At 35.2% G+C, this 24045-nt stretch overlaps 1 protein-coding gene across 1 annotated transcript in view; it reads right to left on the bottom strand.

Annotated features, from left to right (window-relative positions):
• The window catches only part of iqgap2 (IQ motif containing GTPase activating protein 2), a 117284-nt gene extending 105460 nt beyond the window's left edge, over positions 1-11824 (bottom strand). The window contains exon 1 of the mRNA XM_056458370.1: positions 11557-11824. Coding sequence (XP_056314345.1) covers positions 11557-11638 — 82 coding nt within the window. The 5' untranslated portion in view covers positions 11639-11824. The remainder of the gene's footprint in view (positions 1-11556) is intronic.
• Between the last annotated feature and the right edge of the window lie 12221 nt (positions 11825-24045).

Below are 24045 nucleotides of genomic sequence, written 5' to 3'. Positions count from 1 at the left end.
GCCGGTGGTGTATCCGGTGCGGTCAGAGCAAGTGAAAAGAGGGGGGGGTTGAAGCGGAGGATGGACAATCGGCGAAAGTGAAAGGGTGTGAGGTTGGGGGGTCTGATCAATCGTGATGGAGGTCCATTGGTGAAAGTGAAGAGCGGGCGGAGGGAATTATGGTCGTGCGGGCACCTCTGCTAGCCATCGCAGGGCACCGAAATTGCCAAGGCCATATGCACTCGCCCCTTTTTTCCTCCACTGTCCTCAAGTACTATACTTGACTCAATTTAAGCACTGCAGCAAGTCGCCTTACAATTTTAAATTAGGTTAACTTTTTTTACAGTGAAGTAGTGTATTTAAACTTTTAGAGTGCCTATAAAGTATGTTCAGAATTGTTGTCTAAATAGTCAAGTCAAGTCCAGCTTTACTGTCATTCCGCTACATGTGTGGACATACAGAGGAAGGAAATGTCATGTCTCGCAGGACAATGGTGCAAGAGAAATTAATCATAAATACAAACACAACCCTGGACATAAGAGCTATTTAAAAAAACTATGCATAACTAACATAAACTATAAGATATATAAAACATATAGTTCTTAAAAAAAATTATATATTTTTATTCATTCATTCATTTTCCTTCGGCTTAGTCCCTTTATTAATCTGCGGTCGCCACAGCGGAATGAATCGCCAACTTATCCAGCACATGTTTTACGTAGCGGATGCCCTTCCAGCTGCAACCCATCTCTGAGAAACATCCATACACACTCAGTCACACTCATACACTACGGACAATTTAGCCTTCCCAATTCACCTGTACTGCATGTCTTAGGACTGTAGGGGAAACCGGAGTTACTGGAGGTGGGTTGCGGCTGGAAGGGCATCTGCTGCATAAAAACGTGCTGGATAATATATATATATATATATATATATATATATATATATATATATATATATATATATATATATATATATATATATATATATATATATTAATTGATTTTCAAACATTTTCAGATTTCAATCTGATCTAAATAAGACATTGAAAAATAGAAAACAATTTTCTAAATTTTATATTGAAGTAGTTATTTAATAACTACTTTAAACAGCCTGAATCCTGCTCTTACACTCAATAACTAGTCACATGATGCAACCGACACAGTTGTGTTCAATCCTGAGTAAAATCAGGACTGTATTTTAAAAACTGATTCTATTTACAACACACACTGCTACAAATGTAGTGTGAAAGAAATTGTGCAAAGACGTTGTTGTGTGAGAAGAGCCGGTGCCCTCATTCGACCTAACACATAAACATAACACACAGATCGACTGTCAACCGCGTCTCATTTTCTTTCACAATCTGCTGTGTTTACCACAAAACTCACAGAACAGTCCACTAGCAGATGTAGTGCCACTCACCTCACTTGGTTTAATAAGTTATTTGATTATACAATCGCCCATCCCTTGACTCAAATGTATCTCCACAGCCCAGTCGTACCATCAATAAAATAGTAAAATATGACACTTATTATGATTTACTATGACACAAACAAAAGACAAAAACAAGTGTATGCCCTCAAAATATGACATTTGCTCTTTGTAAAAACTAATTATTTACAACACAATTCTTGAGGGTTTTTTGTGACAACTTAATTGTTTTATTTTCAATCAACCTTAATTTGTAAAGATTAATAATCTAACTTAATTTCTTCATGTTTTCCCAACACAAATCGATTGTGTGGAAGCCAACATTTTTTGCAGCGTGAAAAAAAAACATAAAGGCACCTACACTGTAAAAAAACAAGAACAATGAGTAAAATATCTGTCTTAATCAGGCTTATGACTGTATTAGATTTTTGTTTTGCAATTAACTGCTGAAGCTTTTAACACAGTGTACGGTATTGTCATGATATTGACCTAAGTTGCAAAAAATGTTACTTTGCTTTATTGTATGTACATGTTCAGAGTGAATAAATAATTCAAACTAATTGAATTGCTAAAGGATAATAAAGTACAATAGGTAACACTTTAAAATAAAGCCTCATCAGTAAATGTTAGTTGTTTAAAATTAACAACGAGAAATCACCACATTTATTATATTTACTATGCTAAAATTAGTTTTTAAAAATACTGAAATGTATTAGTGAATAACTGAATAAAACGATTATGACATCATTGGACATTAACTAAGAATTTCATTCATTCATTCATTTTCTTTTTGGCTTAGTCCCTTTATTAATTTGGGGTCGCCACAGTGGAATGAACAGCCAACTTATCCAGCACATGTTTTTATGCAGCGGATGCCCTTCCAGCTGCAACCCATCACTGGGAAACCCATACACACTCATTCGCACTAATACATACACTATGGACAATTTAGCCTATGCAATTCACCTGTACCACATGTCTTTGGACTGTGGGGGGAAACCGGAGCACCCGGAGGAAACCCACGCAAACGCAGGGAGAACATGCAAAGTCCACACAGCAACGCCAACTGGATGCCTACCTAGGGAGGTATTCCAGGCATGTTTCTTAAAATTCTTCAAATTTGGAGGCAGATAACTGATATATACTATAGCCGATAAATATAAATATTTAAAAGTGTAATATTGTTATACAGTGAACAACTGATTTTATTTTAAAAACTTTATAAAAGTTTGATCTGATCTTATGAATTAAATAGCCTACTCAAAATAAAGCAATAATTTCAAAATTGCAAGGCAATTATATAGACTTTTATTCATGATTTCACATGAATCGGCATGCCAACAATTTAATATTTCCTTTTCCTTCGCATAGCAAATTAACATGCAATTTGACTGTTGCATAAAAATAATAGGTTAAATAACAAAATGGGATTTAATTAACAAACAAGTTAAATTTAAATGTTTTAAATAAAATGAAAATGAAAGAACTTGAAAGAAATGAAAGAACCAGCTCAAATGTTAAATAAAATGTGTTACAGTAATGCACATACAGTCGAAGTTAGAATTATTAGCCCCCGCTTTTTTAAATATTTCCCAAATGATGTTTAACAGAGCAAAGAAATTTTCACAGTATGTCTGATAATATTTTTTCTTCTGGAGAAAGTCTTATTTGTTTTGTTTTGGCTAGAATAAAAGCAGTTTTAAATTTTTTTTAAAACATTTTAGGGACAAAATTATAAGCCTCTTTAAGCAAATTGTTTTACACAAATTTTTACAGAACAAGCCATTGGTTTACAATAACTTGCCTAATTACCCTAACCTGCCTAGTTAACCTAATTAACCATGGCAATCATGGCAAAGATAAAAGAAATCAGTTATTAGAAATGAGTTATTAAAACTATTATGTTTAGAAATGTGTTGAAGAAATCTTCTATCCGTTAAACAGAAATTGGGGGAAAAAAATAAACAGGGAGGGCTAATAATTCAGGGGGGGCTAATAATTCTGACTTCAACTGTATGTACAAATATGTAATATCTGAAAAAGCATTTTGAGAGTTGTTTTGACAGTTCAGAGCCACCTTACAAGCAAAAAGCTAAATAAATTCGTCCCATTTGGTGTTTTAGATTCTTTTGAACTCGTTCAAAGGAATTTGAAGGAATAAATAATCTGAGGAAAGCTTCATTATAGTGCACTGGACAAGTCTGAACAAGTTTGATCCACGCATGCGCGAGGCAAGCAGTTCTGTACAATTACGTAATCTATTGGTTTAAAGATATCGGCCTAATTTTGACATCGGACCAATAACGATAACATTAAAAATAGCATTTATCGGCCGATATCGATATGGCTACTGATATGATGTGCATCCCTAAAAATAACGGTTAACAATTAATAGTCTGCAAAGAGAAACCAAGTGAAGGTAAAAACCTAAAACTTTTGATGGACTGACATGCAATGAGAAGCCTATTTTTGCATGTGATTAGATTAGACAGAGCCCAAGACCGTCCAACATCCAAGTGTTTTCACAATCCTCACTCATCTAGTAATAATTAAGCCTGCTGACACACGATCCCATGCTGGCCTTTGTTCAATTCAATTCTGTAATGGCAAACAGCACTGCAGATTTCTCACCCTGACGCACAGGCTCAGGCTTGCCAGTTAACCTCTGTGGGGGTTTCATTACGTAGGTCAGCCTTATCATCTCATTCTGTCCTACTGACAATAGACTCCGTATATGTTCTCTCATTAAAGAGGCTGTGCGTTTAAAATGTTTAAACAAGACAATATACACAACAATTTAAAGCACAAAAGACACTTGAGAAAACATCACAGGAAAGATCTGATGTTGCAAGATTGTTGTAACAGATACACTAACCGGCCACTTTATTAGGTACACCTTATTAGAACCGGGTTGGACCCACTTTTGTTTTCAGAACTGCCTTAATACTTCAATGGACCACAACCATATATCATATGGACATGATAGCACCACAAAGTTGCTGCAGATGTATGAGCTGCACATCCATGATGCAAATCTCCCGTTCCACCACATTCCAAAGGTGCTCTATTGGACTGAGATCTGGTGACTGTGGAGGCCATTTGAGTACAGTGAACTCATTGTCATGTTCAAGAAACATTGTCAAGTTTGAGATGATTCGTGAAAATATTCCAAGAAAATATCCCCCACACCACGCAAAATCTGACCCTGCCATCCGAATGTCGCATCAGAAGTCGAGACTCATCAGACCAGGCAATGTATTTCCAATCTTCTATTGTCAAATTTTGGTGAGCCTGTGTAAATTGTAGCCTCAGTTTCCTGTTCTTAGCTGACAGGAATGGCACCCAGTGTGATCTTCTGCTGCTGTAGCCCATTTGCCTCAAGGTTAGACGTGCTGTGCGTTCAGAGATGCTCTTCTGCATAACTCGGTTGTAACAAGGTCATTTGAGTTACTGTTGCCTTTCTATCAGCTCAAACCAATTTGGCCATTCTCCTCTGACCTCTGGCATCAACAAGTCATTTGCGCCCACAGAATTTCACTTTTTTTAACCATTCTCTGTAAACCCTAGAGACGGTTGCGCGTGAACATCCCAGTAGATCAGCAGTTTCCGAAATACTCAGACCAGCCCATCTGGCACCAACAACCATGCCACATTTAAAGTCACTTAAATCACATTTCTTCCCCGTTCTGATGCATGTCTACATGCCTAAATGGACTGAGTTGCTGCCATTAGATTGGCTGATTACAAATTTGCATTAACAAGTATTTAGACAGATATACCTAATAAAGTGGCCAGTGAGTGTATAAACAGGCATCGAAAAGTTTGAGGTCACACAGTACAGTATATGATTTTTTTTAAAGATAATTAGATTATTAAATCTTTGATTTAGCATTTTTGCTTTAAATGACAAAAAAAGCAGTAAAGGCATTCATTAGGTTACAAATGATTTCTATTAACTGATTTTTTTTAATTCAACAAATAATCCCCGGGGAAACAATACATTATTATTTCCCAAAAAAATATTTAAAAATGTAAAGGTTTTCAACATTGATAACAATAAGAAATGTAGCAAATCCACATATTACAGTGATTTCTGAAGAATCATGAAACATGTAACCTTGACAATTAGTTTTTTAATTAATATACCAAAATAAAAATAAACTCCATACTCTGTCAGTTATTCTTTTTAATTTTCATTTGAACTGAATTAAGACCAAAAACTTTGAACAATCTTAACAACTCAATTTTTTGAATGCTGATATAAGCTGTGCCAGAAAACCGCAGCACACTTATAGTGGTTGTGAGGGGAAGTCTGATAGTAAACTGCAGCCACCCAATCTCTTGTATCAATATGGGTCACAGCTACTTCATTTGATAATGAGGGCATTTTAAGCACATTATTTTTATGTACATTTACTATCAAGACTACTTCCATAAAAAGAATGCGTTAAAACCCTCAATCTATTTTGTCCAACTATCTGTGGTTCTGGAACACAACCATCTTTAGATTTTAGAGAGAATGATTCAAAAAAGGGAAGATAAAAGCGGCTTGTTGATGTCAGAGGTCAGAGGAGAATGACCAGACTATTTGGAGTTGTTTAAAAAGATAAGACTAACTCAAATAAGCGGCTAAAAGTGAGGTCTGCAGGACAGCATCTATGAGTCACAACATGTCAAACCTTGAAGCAGATGAACTACAGCAGCAGAACAGCACACCAGTGAGAATCTTAAAAGCTACAGTAAAAACAAGAATTTACAGGTCACACAGACTCACTAAAATAGGACAACTGTTGTTTTCTGCTGTGACATTTACACGGTAGCGTCAGAATTTGGTGTTAACGTTATGAAACATGGATTTGTTTTCTTATCAACAACATTGTATGCTGTAGTTGTAAAGCTTTTGGAATTTAATGCACTTTGATAAGCATCAGAACAATCAAATTTCAAAAAATCTTTTTGTGAATAAAATGCGATGACTAGCAGAAGGCTAATGTAATTACTAAGATTTGTATTGGTTATAAAAAATATTTTTGTGTGTGTACTAGGCATGGGACGATAACCCTTTTCAAGGTATACCGCGGTTTGGAAAAGTCAAGGTTTTAAAACCGTCAAAATTTTCTGCAATACCGTTCCTACGGTATGTGTACGATCTTTTACTTTTTGTTTGTTTATTTTTTAGGACAACAGTATCTCCAGCAGAAAAGATGCCATTTTAAATTGTAAAAAAAACTGTTTTTGAAACAAATGAAAACAGCAGAAGTCAATAGATAAATTAGCCTGACATGTTTACTGTTCCAAAATATTATAAATGTTTCTCAAAATGAAATATATTGTGTTCAAAAGGGAAAAAAGTTTTAGTTTTTTACTCAAACATTTAAAAAGAAAATATTTTAGAGCATTGATCACAATACCGTGAAACCGTGATGTTTTTATCCAAGGTTATCATACCATCAGAATCTTATACCAGCCCATGCCTAGTGTGTTCTGTGATACTCTCATACAGCATACTGCGGTACTTCATTCCCTCCACTTAGGGATGTAAAATATTGCAAAAAACTGACACAGCAGTTCATTTACTGTAATACATGTTGCTATATTAATAGAAGTTCATTAGATGAACAGCACTATTTGTAAAGAATTTATGAATTTAGATTGATTGGTATGATTTTGCATGGGAGCATATATGCATAAATTATGATAATCAATTTCAAGCATAGTTAAATGCAGAGCAAAGATTCAAATTAAATAAACAGTGTGTCAAGAGGGGGCGTGGCCAAGAGCCATGAAAGCAGAACAAGGCAGATGGCATGAGTGCTAATGAGTGTCACCTGTGCGCCACACCGGTCTCCAGTTTAGCATGAAGCCGCTTTCACACTGCACTTTTCACCCGATAGACTTACATTCATACGCATGCAAACGCGGCAGACTGGAAACGTAAGCTTGTGAGACATGTTTCGCAGTTTGTTGCATTGGAAAGTCCAAGCTTCTTGAACTCTGACATGTAAAATTGCATAATGTAACTGCGTGAGACCAGTTGAAGATCAAAACATGACCTCTCTTTATAGAAATCTAAAATATATTTCCTCTTGGTGCTCCCGTTTCCCTCACAGTCCAAAGACATGTGGTACAGGTGAATTGAATTAACTAAATTGACCGTAGTGTACAAGTGTGAATGAAAGTGTAAGGGTGTTTCCCAGTACTGGGTTTTCACTGTGGTGACCCCTGATGAATAAAGGGACTAAGCCGAAGGAAAATGAAGGAATATGAATATGAATCTGAAAAATGTGTTGTGTGCAATAATAAAGTGTGTAATGAGTAATAACAAAGGAATGACACAAAGAGAAAGAATGAATTACTGAAATGCATTTAATAATGACAGATTGAAGATCTCTGCTCTTTAATTTTTATTTACTCTTGAATTCAGGTCAGGTAATATTACCCTGGATCGCAAAAAAACATCTTATGTTGCACATATACATTTTTGGGAATAGCCAAAATATCAAAGAATAGTCAAAATGATCAATGATTTTATTTTATGCCAAAAATCACTAGAATATTAGGTAAAGGTTATGTTGCATGAAGACATTTAGTACATTTATTTCCATAAATCTACCAAAATGTTATTTTTTATAATATCCATTGCTAAAAATGCGAAACAAATTTAAAGGTGAATATTTTTATTATTAATATGTTTTTAACCCTCAGATTTCAGACTTTAAAATAGTTCCTAAATATATCTCAGCCAGATATTGTCATATCCAATCAATCACTACATCTTATTAAAGCTTATTTATTCAGATATCAATTACAAAGGTTTACTCATATGACTTGCTTTGTGATCCAGTGTCACATATTCATTTACAATGACGAGGGGCAGGGTTGCTTTCTAACATACTGAAAGATTTCAGCTGCTGTCTGGGCTTTCCATGCCTTTTTACAACTCCCTTTCTTCCTGTGTTCAATAGTTCATTTTATTACACATATCTTCATTTCTAAACTAACTAGTTTACTTTACATTGTACATTGTATTTATAGATTAGTTGTTACCAACTTCTGGGGGAATTTCAATTCAACAGCACTTTTAGAAACATATTCTGAGAAAAATGGTGACACGTTCAACCAAGGGCTATAGATTTGCTCTTGACATTGATGGGGACATACATGCCTACAGAACATGCATTGCACAAATTGTTTTGCGCCTTTAAAAACATGAATAAAGTACTTAATAATATAAAATAAACACTTAATAATACAAATAACAATTAATGAATCAAGTAGGCATGGGCTGGTATAAGATTCTGATGGTATGATAACCTTGGATAAAAATATCACTGTTTCAAGGTTTCGCAGTATTGTGATTACTGCTCTAAAATATATTCTTTTTAAATGTTTGAGTAAAAAAACAAAAAAAAATTCTCTTTTGAACACAATATATTTTATTTTGAGAAACATTCAAAATATTTTGCAACAGTAAACATGTCAAGTTAAATTAATTACTGACTTCTGCTGTCTTCATTTGATTCAAAAACAGATTTTTTTTTTTTTTTACAATTTAAAATGGCATGTTTGGATATCTTTTCTGCTGAAGATACTGTTGTCCTAAAAAAAATGTTTAAAAAAAAAAAAACGTAAATAAAAAATCTTACTCGTACCTTAGGAACATTATTGCTAATTTTTTTACGATTTTAAACCCCTGGCTTTTCCAAACCACGGTATATCGTGAAAAAGAATATTTAATATTTAAGTCCCATGCCAAGAATAGAGTGTAGAGTAATTATGAGAAGTGTGTGTGATGCAATTTAACAGTTTTATCCCAATTATTGTTTTTCATAATCATGGAGGCCAAATCGAGACTGAATTTCTATTAATTGCACAGCCTTGGTTAATAGTATCATAGCAAACCTGACTTTAACTCTTTGTGCACAAATAGGTTACTAAGGGTTGATGGAGCATTATTTTATTTTGAAGTCGATAAAATTATTGGTATGTACATTTCAGTTATTGGTAGATATTGGTGGGGACATGTCCCCTCCGTCCATGCCAATTCTATGCGCTTGCGTTCAACACTTATATTACCCAGTGCATTTTCTTAAACATTTCTGGTGTTACAAAAAACTCTGCTTCCTCAACAAACAGAACCAAACCATTAACGTCAGTTTATACTTATGCGATGAGTGCATGCAGATGATCCAGCATAGCCTTTGCCATAGCCTGACACAAAAAAAAAACACCTCTCAAAAATTTTTACTACAGATTGTAATGATGTGGAGTGAAAGATCTGTGATTGGTCACCTTGGTATTGATGATGAGTGTGGGTGGGGCCGATAGTAGTGATAGCTGAGAGTCGAGTCACTCGGAGGACCCCCCCTTTAATCATTTTATGATTAAAGTTGTTGGACCAGACATTTGCTGGTTCCTGACTCTTTCCTCATTGCATGAGTGTGAATTTGAGCTACTTATACACTAGCATTACACGCATTATCTGGCGTGAATTTGTATAAAAGGGCAAAACATCAGCAAATAAATTCAAGTCAGTTTACCAAATACATCCAACTAGCTACTAGCATTTCAGAAGTGTTACTGCCAGAGCTGCACAGACAGAATGCAGAAAGATAAATGCTTGCAATGCTGTGGGCTACTTGCAAGGTGCAGTATGCATAATGTGGTACAGCGATTACTTGACACAGCGGTATTAATGCGGCTTTACCAGGCATTGGTGTATCATCACACCCCTAAACATCCCATATAAACCAGCAGAATGAAACCAGCAGCAGGACTAAGATCTTGGTGCCAGTGAGTCTTGACCTGAGTTAAGTGAACTTCTATTCACTAAAGGGTATCTCAGTCTTGATTTGATATGGTGGAGTTAATCTCAAACTAGCAGGTTCTGACACACAACCAACTAGCAGTACAGATCAAATGTGTGTTATGCAAACAGCATCCTAAACATTCTTCATTGTTCTAGATATGCACAATTAGATGCTGTGTCTCACAACCGTGGCGAAATGTGTGCGTTTAGAAAAACGTACAAAGATAAACTCCTGAAAAAGAATTCCTCACATATCTGAACTGTACTGTCAGGTGATTTTACAAAGGCCAGAGGTAATGTTTAACTGGAGAAACTCACATGGAGCGTCTCTTTGCTCAGGCCACAGCATGAGATTTAATGCCAGGGATACACAAACACCTTTCTGAGACAATAAAATATCAGGCTGCGTCAGAGAAACGCTGGGGATCTAGTTGATGACAGAAGAAAATAGCTAAGCATATTTGTAAGTCATTTAAGAATTTCACAGAAGTTTGTGATGAAAAAATGGGAAGTTAGCTTGAAAGAAATATAACTGGCAACTAAGTTTAAAATAGAGATAAACCGACAATCATATTTTTGTCCTCAGTTTTTACACTTCTCTTTTAGTTCAGTCGTTCAGTAACACTACTAACAGGGTCTGGTGAATGTCTGATTCTGATTGGCTGATGAACCTTCTAAGGCAGGTCTTGACCACATTACAGTTCCATACACTGAATGATTTCAGATATTTAACAGTTACAACAGTCCAAAATGTATTAATACACACAAGAACTGTACAAAAACCTGACAAATGTCTTTGACACTAAATTTGTAACTAGCCTATTTAAGTAGGATAACTGACTCTAGTCAATGAATTAATGCAAAATAATGCACACTGAGGTGTAACAGCCACTTTACCACCACCTTAGGTGTCCACTATTTTCTTCATTCAATGTCCTCAGTTATTTCTCACTTTTAATGTATGGTTTATGAAAATGACTCAACTTAGCACATGGTAATCATCATGTATCTGCCTTTAAGTGATTATCTTGAATAAATCTTTCATTTCCAGAGCCTTGAATAACTGTTTTTACATACACACACACACACACACACACACGCACACACACACACACACACATAAACATCAGATTGGACAAAAAGAGATCCTAAAACAACAACTGCACTTTCAAATATTTATGAATTAAATATTTGGGTACCCACTGCATTGATCATAGTGTTAGATTAGCCTACTCTTGTCATTCTCATTCAGAATCAACTTATACTTATTCAGCTTCGTAATATGTGGGTATAATGGACGTTAAATAACTGCCATGAAGCAAAGAAGCTGTACTTACATCCATATCGCGGTCTGAGAGAGTTTGCTCCGTCTTCATGGTACATCCTGCTTCCTCTGAAACTCTGCTGAGGCTCCACCATAAACTGCGCGCGGACTTTCTGACTCTCGCAATAAGATTCCTTCTCAAAAGAGTAAATCAGAAGTTGATCTTTTTGTCATAGCACTGGGCCCCCAACAAAGCGCCGAGTCCATTTGCAGTGAAGCGCTGTCGGTAACTGCGTGTCTTCCTTCGTCTGTCAAACCTGGTGAAACCCCCTGTGAGCTCGAGCTGAATCTGACACTGAGTGACTCTGACGCGGCTCCACCTGCTGGCGCGGGACAACTCTCCAACTCTCCTCAACTTACCCAATGAGGGACCCGACCTGCGAAGAGCTGCTGATGGACATTGAGTTCTGAGATTTGTTTTCGCTTCGTTTCGGCAGTTTATAAACAGAACTGTTTGTTTTTTCAGAGGTTTTCAGTTTTTTCTTTAAATAGGTCTACTATGGAAAATATCGATTCCTGTATTTATATTTTGAGAAAATACATTTTAAATGGCCTTAACATTATTTGTTTTGTTTGAATATTTCTAACATGTACTTTTTCTAGTTTCTAGAGTGTCTTTGTCATCATCTATAATAATAATAATAATAATAATAATAATAATAATAATAATAATAATAATAATAATAATAATAATAAATATTATTGTTATTGTTGTTGTTGTTGTTGTTATCATTATTAATTTTTAATTATTAATTATTTTAACCATTTTAATGTATTTATTATATTTGTTTTCATATTATATTTGTTTATAAGAATATATTACATTTGTTTGTCTTACTTTAATTTTCAATAATTTTATCAAAGTCAAAATAATGATGTTCTATGCAAAAATGTTTTAGAATTATGATAACAAGAATATTTTAATACATTTTGTATTTGTTTGTACCTTTATGCTATAATTTTATTCATGCAAAAATGCTTGATGTTTAGCCTGTTTTATTGCATTATTGACATTTTAATGGCTTTGTTTTTTATTAATATCAGTCTTCAGGCCCCGGTTTAATATGTAGAATAATGGTATTCACAGATTATTGTTAGAAAATAACTTAAAAAAAAAAAACTCTTTAAAAGGCTAAGGACTATAAAATGTTCATCTGATAGGATGGCCTATGCCTGTCAAGAGATGCAGCAATGTTGAAGATTAGCACCAACGTGCATATGTTGATTCTTAAACTTAAAAGTCGATTTTAAATACCATTTATTCAATAATGTTTAAATAATGTTTATTCAGTGTAGTTATACCTTTTAAAAATTAAAATTCTGTCATCATTACCTCACCGTTCACTTTCTCCAAATCTGACTTTCTTTCTTCTGTTGAACACAAAAGAGGATGTATAAATACCGGCCACTTTATTAGGTATACTCTCAGAAATAAAGGTACGTGAGCTGTCACTGGGGTGGTACCTTTTCAAAAGGTTCACATTTTTACTTGAAGGGTCCATATTGGTACCTCAAAAGTATATATTAGTACCTTCAAATTTTAAAAGGCACACTTTTGTCTTTTTAGGTACTAATATGTACCCTTCAGGTATTAATATGGACCTTTTAGGAACAAATTTGTAAAAAAGGTACCACTCCCAGTGGTGTAGCAGACATTTTAAAAGTGGGGGGGGGGGGGGGTTAATATATCACCTGTTTCTAAATGAACTGTCTCTAAAAGTGAGGGTGACATATCACGTGACATGATGCTCAGTTGGTACTAATGGGCCCAAAGTGTGACAAGAAAATATCCATACTACCATTACAATACCACCAGCAACCTGAACCTTTGACACAAGGCAGGACGGAGCCATGCTTTTATGATGTTGACGCAAATTCTGACCCTGCCATCTGATTGTTGCAGCAAAAATCGACTCATCAGACGAGGCAACATTTTTCCAATCTTCTATTGTCAAATTTTGGTGAGCCTGTGTGAATTGTAGCCTCAGTTTCCTGTTCTTAGCTGTCAGGAGTGGCACCCGGTGTGGTCTTCTGTTGCTGTAGCCCATCCGCCTCAAGGTTGGAAGTGTTATGTTTGGGTGTGTTTGCACCCACAGAACTGCGGCTCACTGAATATTTATGTTTTTCGTACCATTCTCTGTAAACCGATATGGTAAGAATAATTAGTCAATTTATCAAATAATATATGTATATATTTTTTTTACAATATTTGTAATCTAGGTAACTTGTTACTCTGTTATTCTTTATCTAATCTTTAATTTTTATTGTTCGTTGTGATGTAAAATTTTCTTTTGTTAATGCTGAAGTTATCGCACACACGCACACACATTATTTTTCTATTTTAAACAAAACACAACTTGTCTTTGTAAACTTTCTTACATGATTTTGAATATTGTAAATTTTCTTATCAATACTGGCAGAATAAAAGACGCTTTCACATCCAAAACAAATTCATTTAGTGCCATGTGTGGACTACCTATCATGATAACGTAAATGAAATCCGCTTACCAGAAGCAGATATTTAAAGTTGAGCCAAAGCTGTTGATTGCTATAAAAGTTTAGATTCAACAAATCAATCAACATACATCGAACCCCACTGTGACATTCGACTCACCTCCGGTAGATGTCAGTGTTGTACAACGTTTGAAAAGCCTTCACCACTAAATCATTAGTGTTCATTATAACCTTTACACTATGTTTAACCCATGTGTGGCCGATTTCTCTGAATTGCCCGTTGTGTGTCTTCCTGGTCCTTCGGTGTTGCGTTGGGCTAACAACCCACCTCGTAAAATAGATGTTACAAAACACAAACATGATGCGGCTAAATCAACTTAGATAAACAGCCCTGCGTAAGTATATAAAAACGGAAAAAAGAAAAATAACAGCTATAGATTTAGCAAATATATAATTATTTTTTAATAAACGTGTATTTTTTTAAATTATTTAATAAACTCAGAGAATGTGTGTTATTTAAAAAAATAATAATAATATATCTGGAATCAATCCTAATTGGTCAAACAATGTTTATTTTATATAAATGCATTTATTTTAAGTCCTTTTATTAATCTGGGATCGCCACAGCGGAATGAACTGCCAATTATCCAGCATGTGTTTTACGCATCACTGGGAAACACCCATATACACTCTTTCACACACATTCACTACGGCCAATTTAGCTGACCCAGTTCACCTATACCACATGTCTTGGACTTGTGGGGTAACCGGAAGTGGGGAAAACCGATGCACCTGGAGGAAACCCACGCAAACACCGGGAGAACATGCAAACTCCACACAGAAATGTCAACTGACCCAGCCGGGGCTCGAACCAGCAACCTTCTTGCAGTGAGACTGCCCCCCACAACACCCTATTTTATAAATGTATATATTTAAAATACTACTTCGTATGCTTTGTGAATAGATCCACAATGATCACTAATAAAAATGGAAAAATGCTATCTCGAGGACATCCTAGGTGGATTGTTTGTCACACCAAACAAGATTTAGGCATAAAACAGTTCTTGGTGATACACAAAAGGCATTTTTTGGGAAGCAAAAAACTAAATTAGTAGCAAATCTATAAGCATATATGATGTTTTGTATATTGACACTACAACCATATGATCTAGTTCTCTTTCTCATCTAATACTCTTTCTCATAATAATCGATGTGAATTCACTTTAAACACATAAAACGATTAATCCAATCAATCAGTGTTTATTTTCACATTTAAATAAGCGCTTCCCTCAGAATATCAGACACACACACACTTTTGAACACATCTTTATTACCTTCACAAAAGATGACAGCTATTCTTCTGTATTTTTCTGCCATAAAACACACAACAGTGCGACATTCTCTGGAGAGCTGAGCACACAGACCCAAAAAAGTTAAATACATGCAGTTTTGTTCAGTGATGTTTCAGGACGGCTGGCTCTTAGGAACAATATTGCAATGACAGATGACCAGTAAACAGTTTTAACAATGTACACACACTGAAGCTTCATTCATCGCAGACTGCAACAAACGTGTACACACAGATTTCAACTTTGTTTCAAGTTGTTTCCCTTTTGTACAAATAAAAATATACACAGATAAGCACACATACACAGATATATACACATACAGTATGTCTTGTTCAAAAGCATACACGCTTCATTTTAGAGTGATGATAATAATAATAATAATAAAAAGACTTTGTAAATGAACACAGGCTTAGGTGAAGGACAGTACAGCAATGAACATTTATAATCTCATTTATAAATAACGCCTTCAAGAAACTGCATAGCTTTGCTGAGACTGAGACAGCATTAAGCCACTTTGGTTAGCTGGAAGCCAAATCAATAGTGCTATCTAATCTAGCTAATCTTTTAAATTGATTTTTCTTATAGAGCACTCAAAAGTGTTGATTTATGTTGTTGAACTGAGTTTGGCACTGATTGTAAAAGCTAAATACATGCAAAAAAATAAATAAAATAAATAAATAAATAAATGAATAAATAAATAAACAAATAAACAAATAAATAAATAAATGATAATAAATATTAAATATGGTTAAACAAGTACTTGAAAGTACTTTTCATTTCAGGGTCAAGAATGTTTATTTAATTATTTATTGTTTATTTAATTATGAAGATCTATGGGTTATAAAAGACTGCTGTATAACAACGATCTTCCACTGCTGAATATAGACCTAATTTTAATAAATATATGTAAACGTTTGGGCTCTCAATTATGTATTGATTTGAATTTTTTACATTAACTACATTGATTACATAATAAATCAAGTAATAATGTCAATTATTATTACAATAAAACAAACTTTAAATCTATTTTATATATATTTTAAAATGCATTATTTTTAATTGTCTCATCCTAATTGGGTATTAATAATTCTGAAAAGTTGCGCTGTGTAATTTTGTAAAATCAGATTTTAAAAGCATTTTCAGAATTCATTAATCAATAAAACTGCATTTATTTGAAATATAATTTCTGTTTGTACTTTACTATCAATTTATATTACACTGAAAAAAAAAGATTCCAAAACGATTTATTGGATTTACTAAACATTTTAAGGTAGGTGTTTGAAAACAGTTTATTTGGGCTGATTTAAACAAACAAATTAAGTTGAACATTACTAAATGTATTTGTTTGTTTAAATTCAATTAAATTGTTTGCAATGGTTTTGTAGAAATCTTTTTTTTCTTTCATCATTCATTTTCTTTTCGGCTTAGTCCCTGTATTAATCTGGGGTCGCCACAGCGGAATGAACCACCAACTTATCCAGCACATGTTTTATGCAGCGGATGCTCTTCCAGTTACAACCCATCTTTGGGAATACACACTCATTCACACACATACACTACGGACGATTTTAGCATACCCAATTCACCTGTACTGCATGTCTTTGGACTGTGGGGGAAACCAGAGCACCTGGAGGAAACCCACGCGAACGCAAGGAGAACATGCAAACTCCACACAGAAATGCCAACTGACCCAGCCAGTATTATATATATAATTTTTTTAATTGTTCTTGTTCAAACTACTTATTTAAAATGAGCTTAAACAACACAATTCTGGAGATTTTTTTGGGAAACTTTTTTTTTTTTTCCGTTTAATCCAGTTAAAATGGCCACTTAAAGGTGCAGTAGGTGATTGTCTTTATAGACATTTTTTCGTGCTGCTGGTTGAATGTCTCTTCACATTCCAATAGTACTGATTAAAGAAAATGATCTAAATGTATTTATATCTATTTTTATATTCTAGGTAAGGCATAAGACAAAAAAAATGTTCCTTCAATTAAAATTATTTGGGCCGACAATTCCCATAATTCTGATAAGTAGCCCAAACTGTCTGTCAACAAATGGAGATTTGTACATCTGCACAGCCATTTACGCAGATCCGCCATTTACGCATGAACGCGTTGCATTCAAGTTGACACGAGAGATTGAGTGAGAGTGGTAAAAACAAATGCTGAATCAAAACTTTAAAATTCTGAATGAATATTGGAGTTCTTATTGCACGCTGGAGGAAGGACGACACCATGGCTGAAGTATTTCTGTTAGACAGGTAATGTTATGTTTTAAAACTATTTTAGTCACACAAAGCTTATGTAGATTGTGTTGTGTTGTGAATGGGTTATATGCACAGAAGTGTTGTTCAGCCACTGAAATCTCCCGGCAAAAGATTGATGTGACTATTTTCAATTTTATAATGCACCTGTTACAGCATCAGTAATGTGGATTTTTATTTAGTTTAACAAAACATCAGTAAATAGCGCTATTCTACCTAGCCTGCTTTACTGAGGTGAAGCTGGTTTTATATTCACATTACATTGGTTCATTTTTGAACAATGACAACCTGTGATTCGGTCTGAAATAGCACATAAGTATGGCTTAGTAATAAGTGTTATTCCTGCACGCTGCTCGCCGGCCAACCACTAAGCATAAAGTGGTCGCAGGACAAATCGCGTGAGAGAGTGAGACCAGCGATCCTTGCATGCATGAAATATTCCACATCATGACAAATTTTGCTTGCTACACAACAGAAAACCTGCTAGATATAATAGTTTTTAATTTAGAATTGTAGTATTATAAAGTACTGTAAAGTTTTCTAACTGGTGAATGACATGATATACTGTTATCTTTAAGGTGTATGTTCGGGATTTTTTAGGAGGCGTAGCTTTGGACGACGAGAGAAACTGTTTTCAAAGATATTATGCTAACGGATAGCATTGTGGCAGGTCACCTACTGCACCTTTAATCGATTTGTGTTGGGACAACATGAATGAATACTGTGGAACCCTGCAAATATGTTTATACTCAAGTCATTATTTAAAAGCAAGAAATAAAATCAAAAAAGGCATGGAAAGTCATAAATTAATGATATTCTATGTGGTTATTTAACATCTTTCTTCCCCTCTATACAGATTGTAACCCCATATGTTGAGGCGGATCATTCAGACTCCCTGTGCACCTGCCAAAACCTGTCCTGCCAAGATGAGTCTTTGACATTGAACATAAAAGAGGCTTTCCAAGACGTCACCAGACGCCTGATCCTCATCAAACTGTAAGATCCATAGCAGACTCGCTCTCTCTGATACCAAATACAGCAGCTACTGTATCCCAAACGGGATAATGATCTCATGTAGGAGAGGCACAGTTTCAAAAGGCCATTCGCTGTTTGACAAAATCACAAAGTGGCAGCACAAGACAGATAACGCACACACACACACACACACACACACACACACACACACACATGACTGTTGTGTTTGGAAGCAAAACGGCTTTATGCTCACAATAAAAAACTAAATATGGCACAAAATAGGGCTTTTTGATCTCCATAAATGTGGCTGCAGGAATATTATACACGTATTTTGAGCATGATGCACAGTTTTGGCCTTTTTATCAGAGGTTGGAGTTTATGCAAAAGGCTTGATTCAAAATATAATAGTGATAATAGGGTTTAAAATGATAGATTTCAACCTCCCCAAAACATAAAACTCAACTAAAGGGATAAATCTGTTAATAATTCTTAACTATCACTCACCCTCATGCCATTCCAAACCCCTAAGACTTTTGTTCCTCTTTGAAAAACAAAATAAGATTTTTTGTTTTAAATTTGAGAGTCCAGACGTCCAGAAAAATACCCAAAAAACATCCCCAAAACAGACCATATGCCTTCAGTGGTTCAATCTGAATATTATCAAAGCCTACAGAATACACAGGACATTTCTCTCGTGTACTTTTGAATGGGGAAAAGTGTAACTGTTAATATGGTGAATGAAGCCCCACCTTCTAGTGCAGAAGCCAATCAGTGATCGATATATGGTGAATAAAGCCCGCCTTCTAGTACAGGAGCCAATCAGCGATCGCTATAGACTGATGATTCTCTGGGGAAGGGGCTCGGACCAGACGTGAGTTTCTGCAGATTTTGTGAGATACAAACATTTAGAAATTAAACTAAAGACAGAGTTGTTGTTTAATTGTATTGGTTATTCATAATATGAAATGTAATCGTAAGCTAGGCAAGTAGTTTTGGAGAATTTGATATTTTCCCATTTAGACAGAATGCCCGAGCATACTGCCCGAGAGGAGTTTCAAAGATGGCCGCTGAGTGAAAGGACTTGCCTTAAAGGGACTTTGATATTATCAAGCTACAATAATACTTCTGTGTGCACACAAAACAAAAATAATGACTTTATTCAACAGTTTCTTCACCTCAGTGTCAGTATGGGTCGCGCATTCATGTTCATGTTTACATGTATGTGCACACATTATTCTCATAGATTCACCAAATTACGATTGAAGCACTGAATAAAGGTCTGTTTTGAATCAGGACCATTGCTGTCTACTAAGGATCAGGGAGTTCTCAAATTTAATCCCAAACATCTTAATTTGTGTTTTAAATATCTTAATTGTGATGAATTAATCAGTCATTTTCATTTTAGGGAGAACTATTTAAGTTACTCAGATGTTTCTTAGATAACTCTGTACCATAACCATGTCTCTGTGGGTGTTTTCAGTTTGTACTCCTGAAACTCCTGAGTTGTTTACAGTAGAGCGGTGTCAGTCTCTCATCTCGTCAGTAATTCTCCAGGTTCAGTCAGCCAGCTGTGATGCAGATGTGCTGATCTCTCGCTGGATCTGATCATGCTCTCTGCGTATCTGCAGCAGGTTTGGATGCTCATTAATAGCTTGTTTTGCTCAAGTCTTAATAAGAGGACATTAATATGTATGCTCATGTTCATTCCAGAGCTGCTAAACCCTTAAAATGACAACAAAGAAGTATGAAGTACAATATGAAGATGCCAAATTTGAAAAGGTCAGATGCAAAAACCTTTTCTAAAATGTTCTTCTAAAATGAGGCTTAGTCTTCCTGTGTTTATATCCAGTTATTTCACGTATGAAAAGAGCCTATTCATGACCATGACAATAAACTGTTTATATGAATCATTATAGACATTAAACTGTTTATATTAATCATTATAGACATTAAACTGTTTATATTAATCATTATAGACATTAAACTGTTTATTTTAATCATTATAGACATTAAACTGTTTATTTTAATCATTATAGACATTAAACTGTTTATGTTAATCATTGTGTTATGGAAATTTACTGACAAGTTCCAGTTATTTCAGTATAAATCTGTGATCAAGAGTTTTAAATGAAGACAAAAAACACCCTGTGAGGATTTTGCAAGTTTCTTTCCATGAGAATTGTGCAAACTGATGAACAGCAGTGCACCATTGACAATGTAAAATAGACCTTTTTGGCCAAAGTTTTTTTTCTTGTGTTCAAGATACTTCTGGAAATGTTGCTGCCCTCAAGCTATCATTTTCCCATTGCTAAAATGGGTAAGTACATGTTTTTTGTTGTTATTTGGGCCTGTATATGTGCGCAAATTTACAATTCGTAATTCTTAATGTTTTAGGGTTGGAGCAAGCATCATTTGGTATTTTGAGTAGTAGGAGCAGGAGAGGCATCGAATCCCAAAGTACAAAATCTTCATCATCATGGGAGGAGTGGCACCAAAGCAAGACCATCTTTTAGAAGCGTGGATGTGGTTAAAATGCTTCACTGAGTGAAGCCTGCTGCAGCTGCTGGACAGCCTCTACAGCACACAGAACTCCATATTCTGCTGCATCAACACATGATTTTCTGTTTTTAAATGTTTGTTCTGTTTCTTCATTGTTTGTTATTCTTGTTTTATTTTAATAAAAGTGTCTGGAATTTAAAATGTAATTGAAATAAAGCATTATAAGTATTTTTGAAAACTGTATGTTATTTATTTACACAGTCATAATTATAAAATTAATAGAAGTGCTAGTAATAATAGCAATAGTAATATCAGAATGGAAAAAAATAGCATTTAATCAAAATAACCCAATGCATTGGGTTAAATTTATAAAACCCAATGCATTGGGTTAAAATAACCCATAGTTGGGAAAGTGCTATAATAACCTATAGTTGGGTTATACTGTATGTTGGGGTATTTTAACCCAACTTCTTTTACAGAGCATGAAAGTGAAATAACTGAACCTACACACAAACGCTTGAGAAAATTGCTCATTTTAAAAAGAACATTCAGACATCATTTAGAGGCTTTTGCTTCTGAACTCTTCATTTGTATTATTGCAAAAGAAAGTCTAAAGCTCCGTCTCAAATGGCACACTATACACTATGCACTATGTACTTACACACTCAACAGCATAGTATATGTAGGTAGTGTCGTTCCAATTCGAACACTGCTGTTTTTGTACTAAGCGGAAATTCAAACCGTTTCTTTGATGACGTTTGGCCGTTGCCAAATCAGTAAAATAAATGACCAAACTATCAAATAATACCTGCCATGAGTGTAACCGCATTTACCATCAGGAGGCGCTATAATCACTCTCGTATGAGAATTTGGCTTTCACCATCCAAAATAAGTAAAGTTATCCAACATGTGTGCCCGATAGCTCCGCCCCCTCCGCTACCTGAGCAAACCTGCGGTCGTTGAGTGTGTGAAGTGTCCATCATTACGCACCATATTACCGGTTGAATAAATGCATCATCCGGGTAATTAAAGTGCACTTATTATTTTTAGAGTTTTCAGTGTGAACGAACTACTTACACTATTTATACTACAAAATGGTGTAGAATAGTGCATAACTATGCGATTTGGGACGCAGCTTAAAGATTGTCAACAAATATCCTGTTTGATGGTGCCTAATTTAGAATTATATAGTAATGAACTACCTATCCTACCAAACTAATTACCTATCTACAGTAGCAATGTTGAATAAAATGGTTTATTTAAAAACACAGTGTACCGTAATCAGGAGGAAAAGAGGTTATACACTCCAAAATGAAAGTTACTCACCCTCGTGTCATTTCAAACTCATAATGCATTCATCTCTGAGATACAAATTAAGATATTATTAATGAAATCTGAGAGTTTCTTGTCCCTATATCAAAAACATTTTTCGCTGATCAGAAGTGTCATGTGAATAAAAGTGTAAATTCTCTTGAGTTAACTTCTTTGTTAAGCGCCTTTGACACAATTTACAGTGTAAAAGAGTTATATAAATAAACATGAATTGAACTGAATTAACAGAATCACATCTCTTCACAAGACTTGGATTAATACATATGGATGCATTACATATGTACGAATGTTTTGAAGCATCAGAGATTGGGGTTAAGAAGCTTGTTGGAGGATTGATCTTACAGTACATACTCCTTTCCCACCAGGTACTTGTTCGGAACCAGTGCTATTGCCAGTTCAGAGCTGGATCATCTTACGAGCCTTCTAAGGCCTTGTCCAGACCTACATGGGAATTTTCATAAGCTCCGTCTTTGTTTTAAACTAGCTCTCTGCAGCTCTCACGCCAACTGAAGCTAAGCAGGGCTGCGTCTGGTTATTACCTGGATTAGAGAGGTGTTAGAAAGGTCAGCAGGGGGTGCTCAACCTGTGATCTGTGTGGGTTCTAATGCCCCAGTATGGTGACGGGGATTCTATACTGTTCAATGAGCACTCTTTCAAATGAGACCAATTTGGAAAAAGTAGAGGTGTGTCCATGGAACCCCCCCCCCAAATTTCCATCTTTTTTCCTTCAAATTTGCCATCATGACCTCCTAACTATCCCTTTATCATAATTGGTAGGTATGTCTAGATCCAATCACATGATCGGAAATCGGGCCCGATCACGCAGTTTCAGACTCGATCGGAATCAGATGTTACCTCGAATATATATGTATACATAATTTTTTAACACATTAATAGTTATGCGGTGGGACAGCGTTAAATCTCTATCTTGACTTCGCACAGAAACAGCAACGTGTGCGGCATGACATCACTTTGTTGCAGAGATGCTATTGGTTAAATGCTGGCAAAGTAGAACATGGAAGCAGCTTGAAGTGGAAAGCGCGGGTATGTCTGCGATCTGGAGGTATTATAAATTGTTGAAGCTACCTAACAGAAGTGCTCTGTTTGCTAACAGAGTTGTTAAATGTTAAAATAAGTTGAATTTAATAAAAAATAAGGAACATCCTGGATCGAATTCTTTTCATGCATTAAGTATCGGACCGGGTTTTAATATCAGTAGGTATCAGGCAAAAAAAACGGGACATTCTTAATAATTAATAGTCTCCAATAAGCTGATAGGTGGTATGCATTCTGGCTCAAAATAGCTGCCATCACATCATCCAGGTGGATATTGCAAACTCGTGGATAAGGAGAGCCGTCTCCAACTCTGTAAAGCGATTTGAGTATCTAGAAAAGCACAATAAATGTAAGGAACTATTATTAAAAAAAATTGAGATGCATATTAAGTGCACGTGGAACCAACAGATGGTAATAAAATCCTTTTATGCTGGGTTCAGACCAAACACAGAATTGAGAATATGGATGCATTGGAAAAAAAGCAGAGTTTCGCGGTGTGAACAATACAGAATACGTGGCACATTTGCTACAAAAGTGCAAAACTTGTCTCTATCACATCTTCTGTATCACC

This window comes from Danio aesculapii, chromosome 5 (assembly GCF_903798145.1).
Source record: "Danio aesculapii chromosome 5, fDanAes4.1, whole genome shotgun sequence".
Classification (NCBI taxonomy): Eukaryota; Metazoa; Chordata; class Actinopteri; order Cypriniformes; family Danionidae; genus Danio; species Danio aesculapii.
Note: the sequence above shows the minus strand (reverse complement) of the source record. Positions and strands in the feature narration are given on the sequence as shown.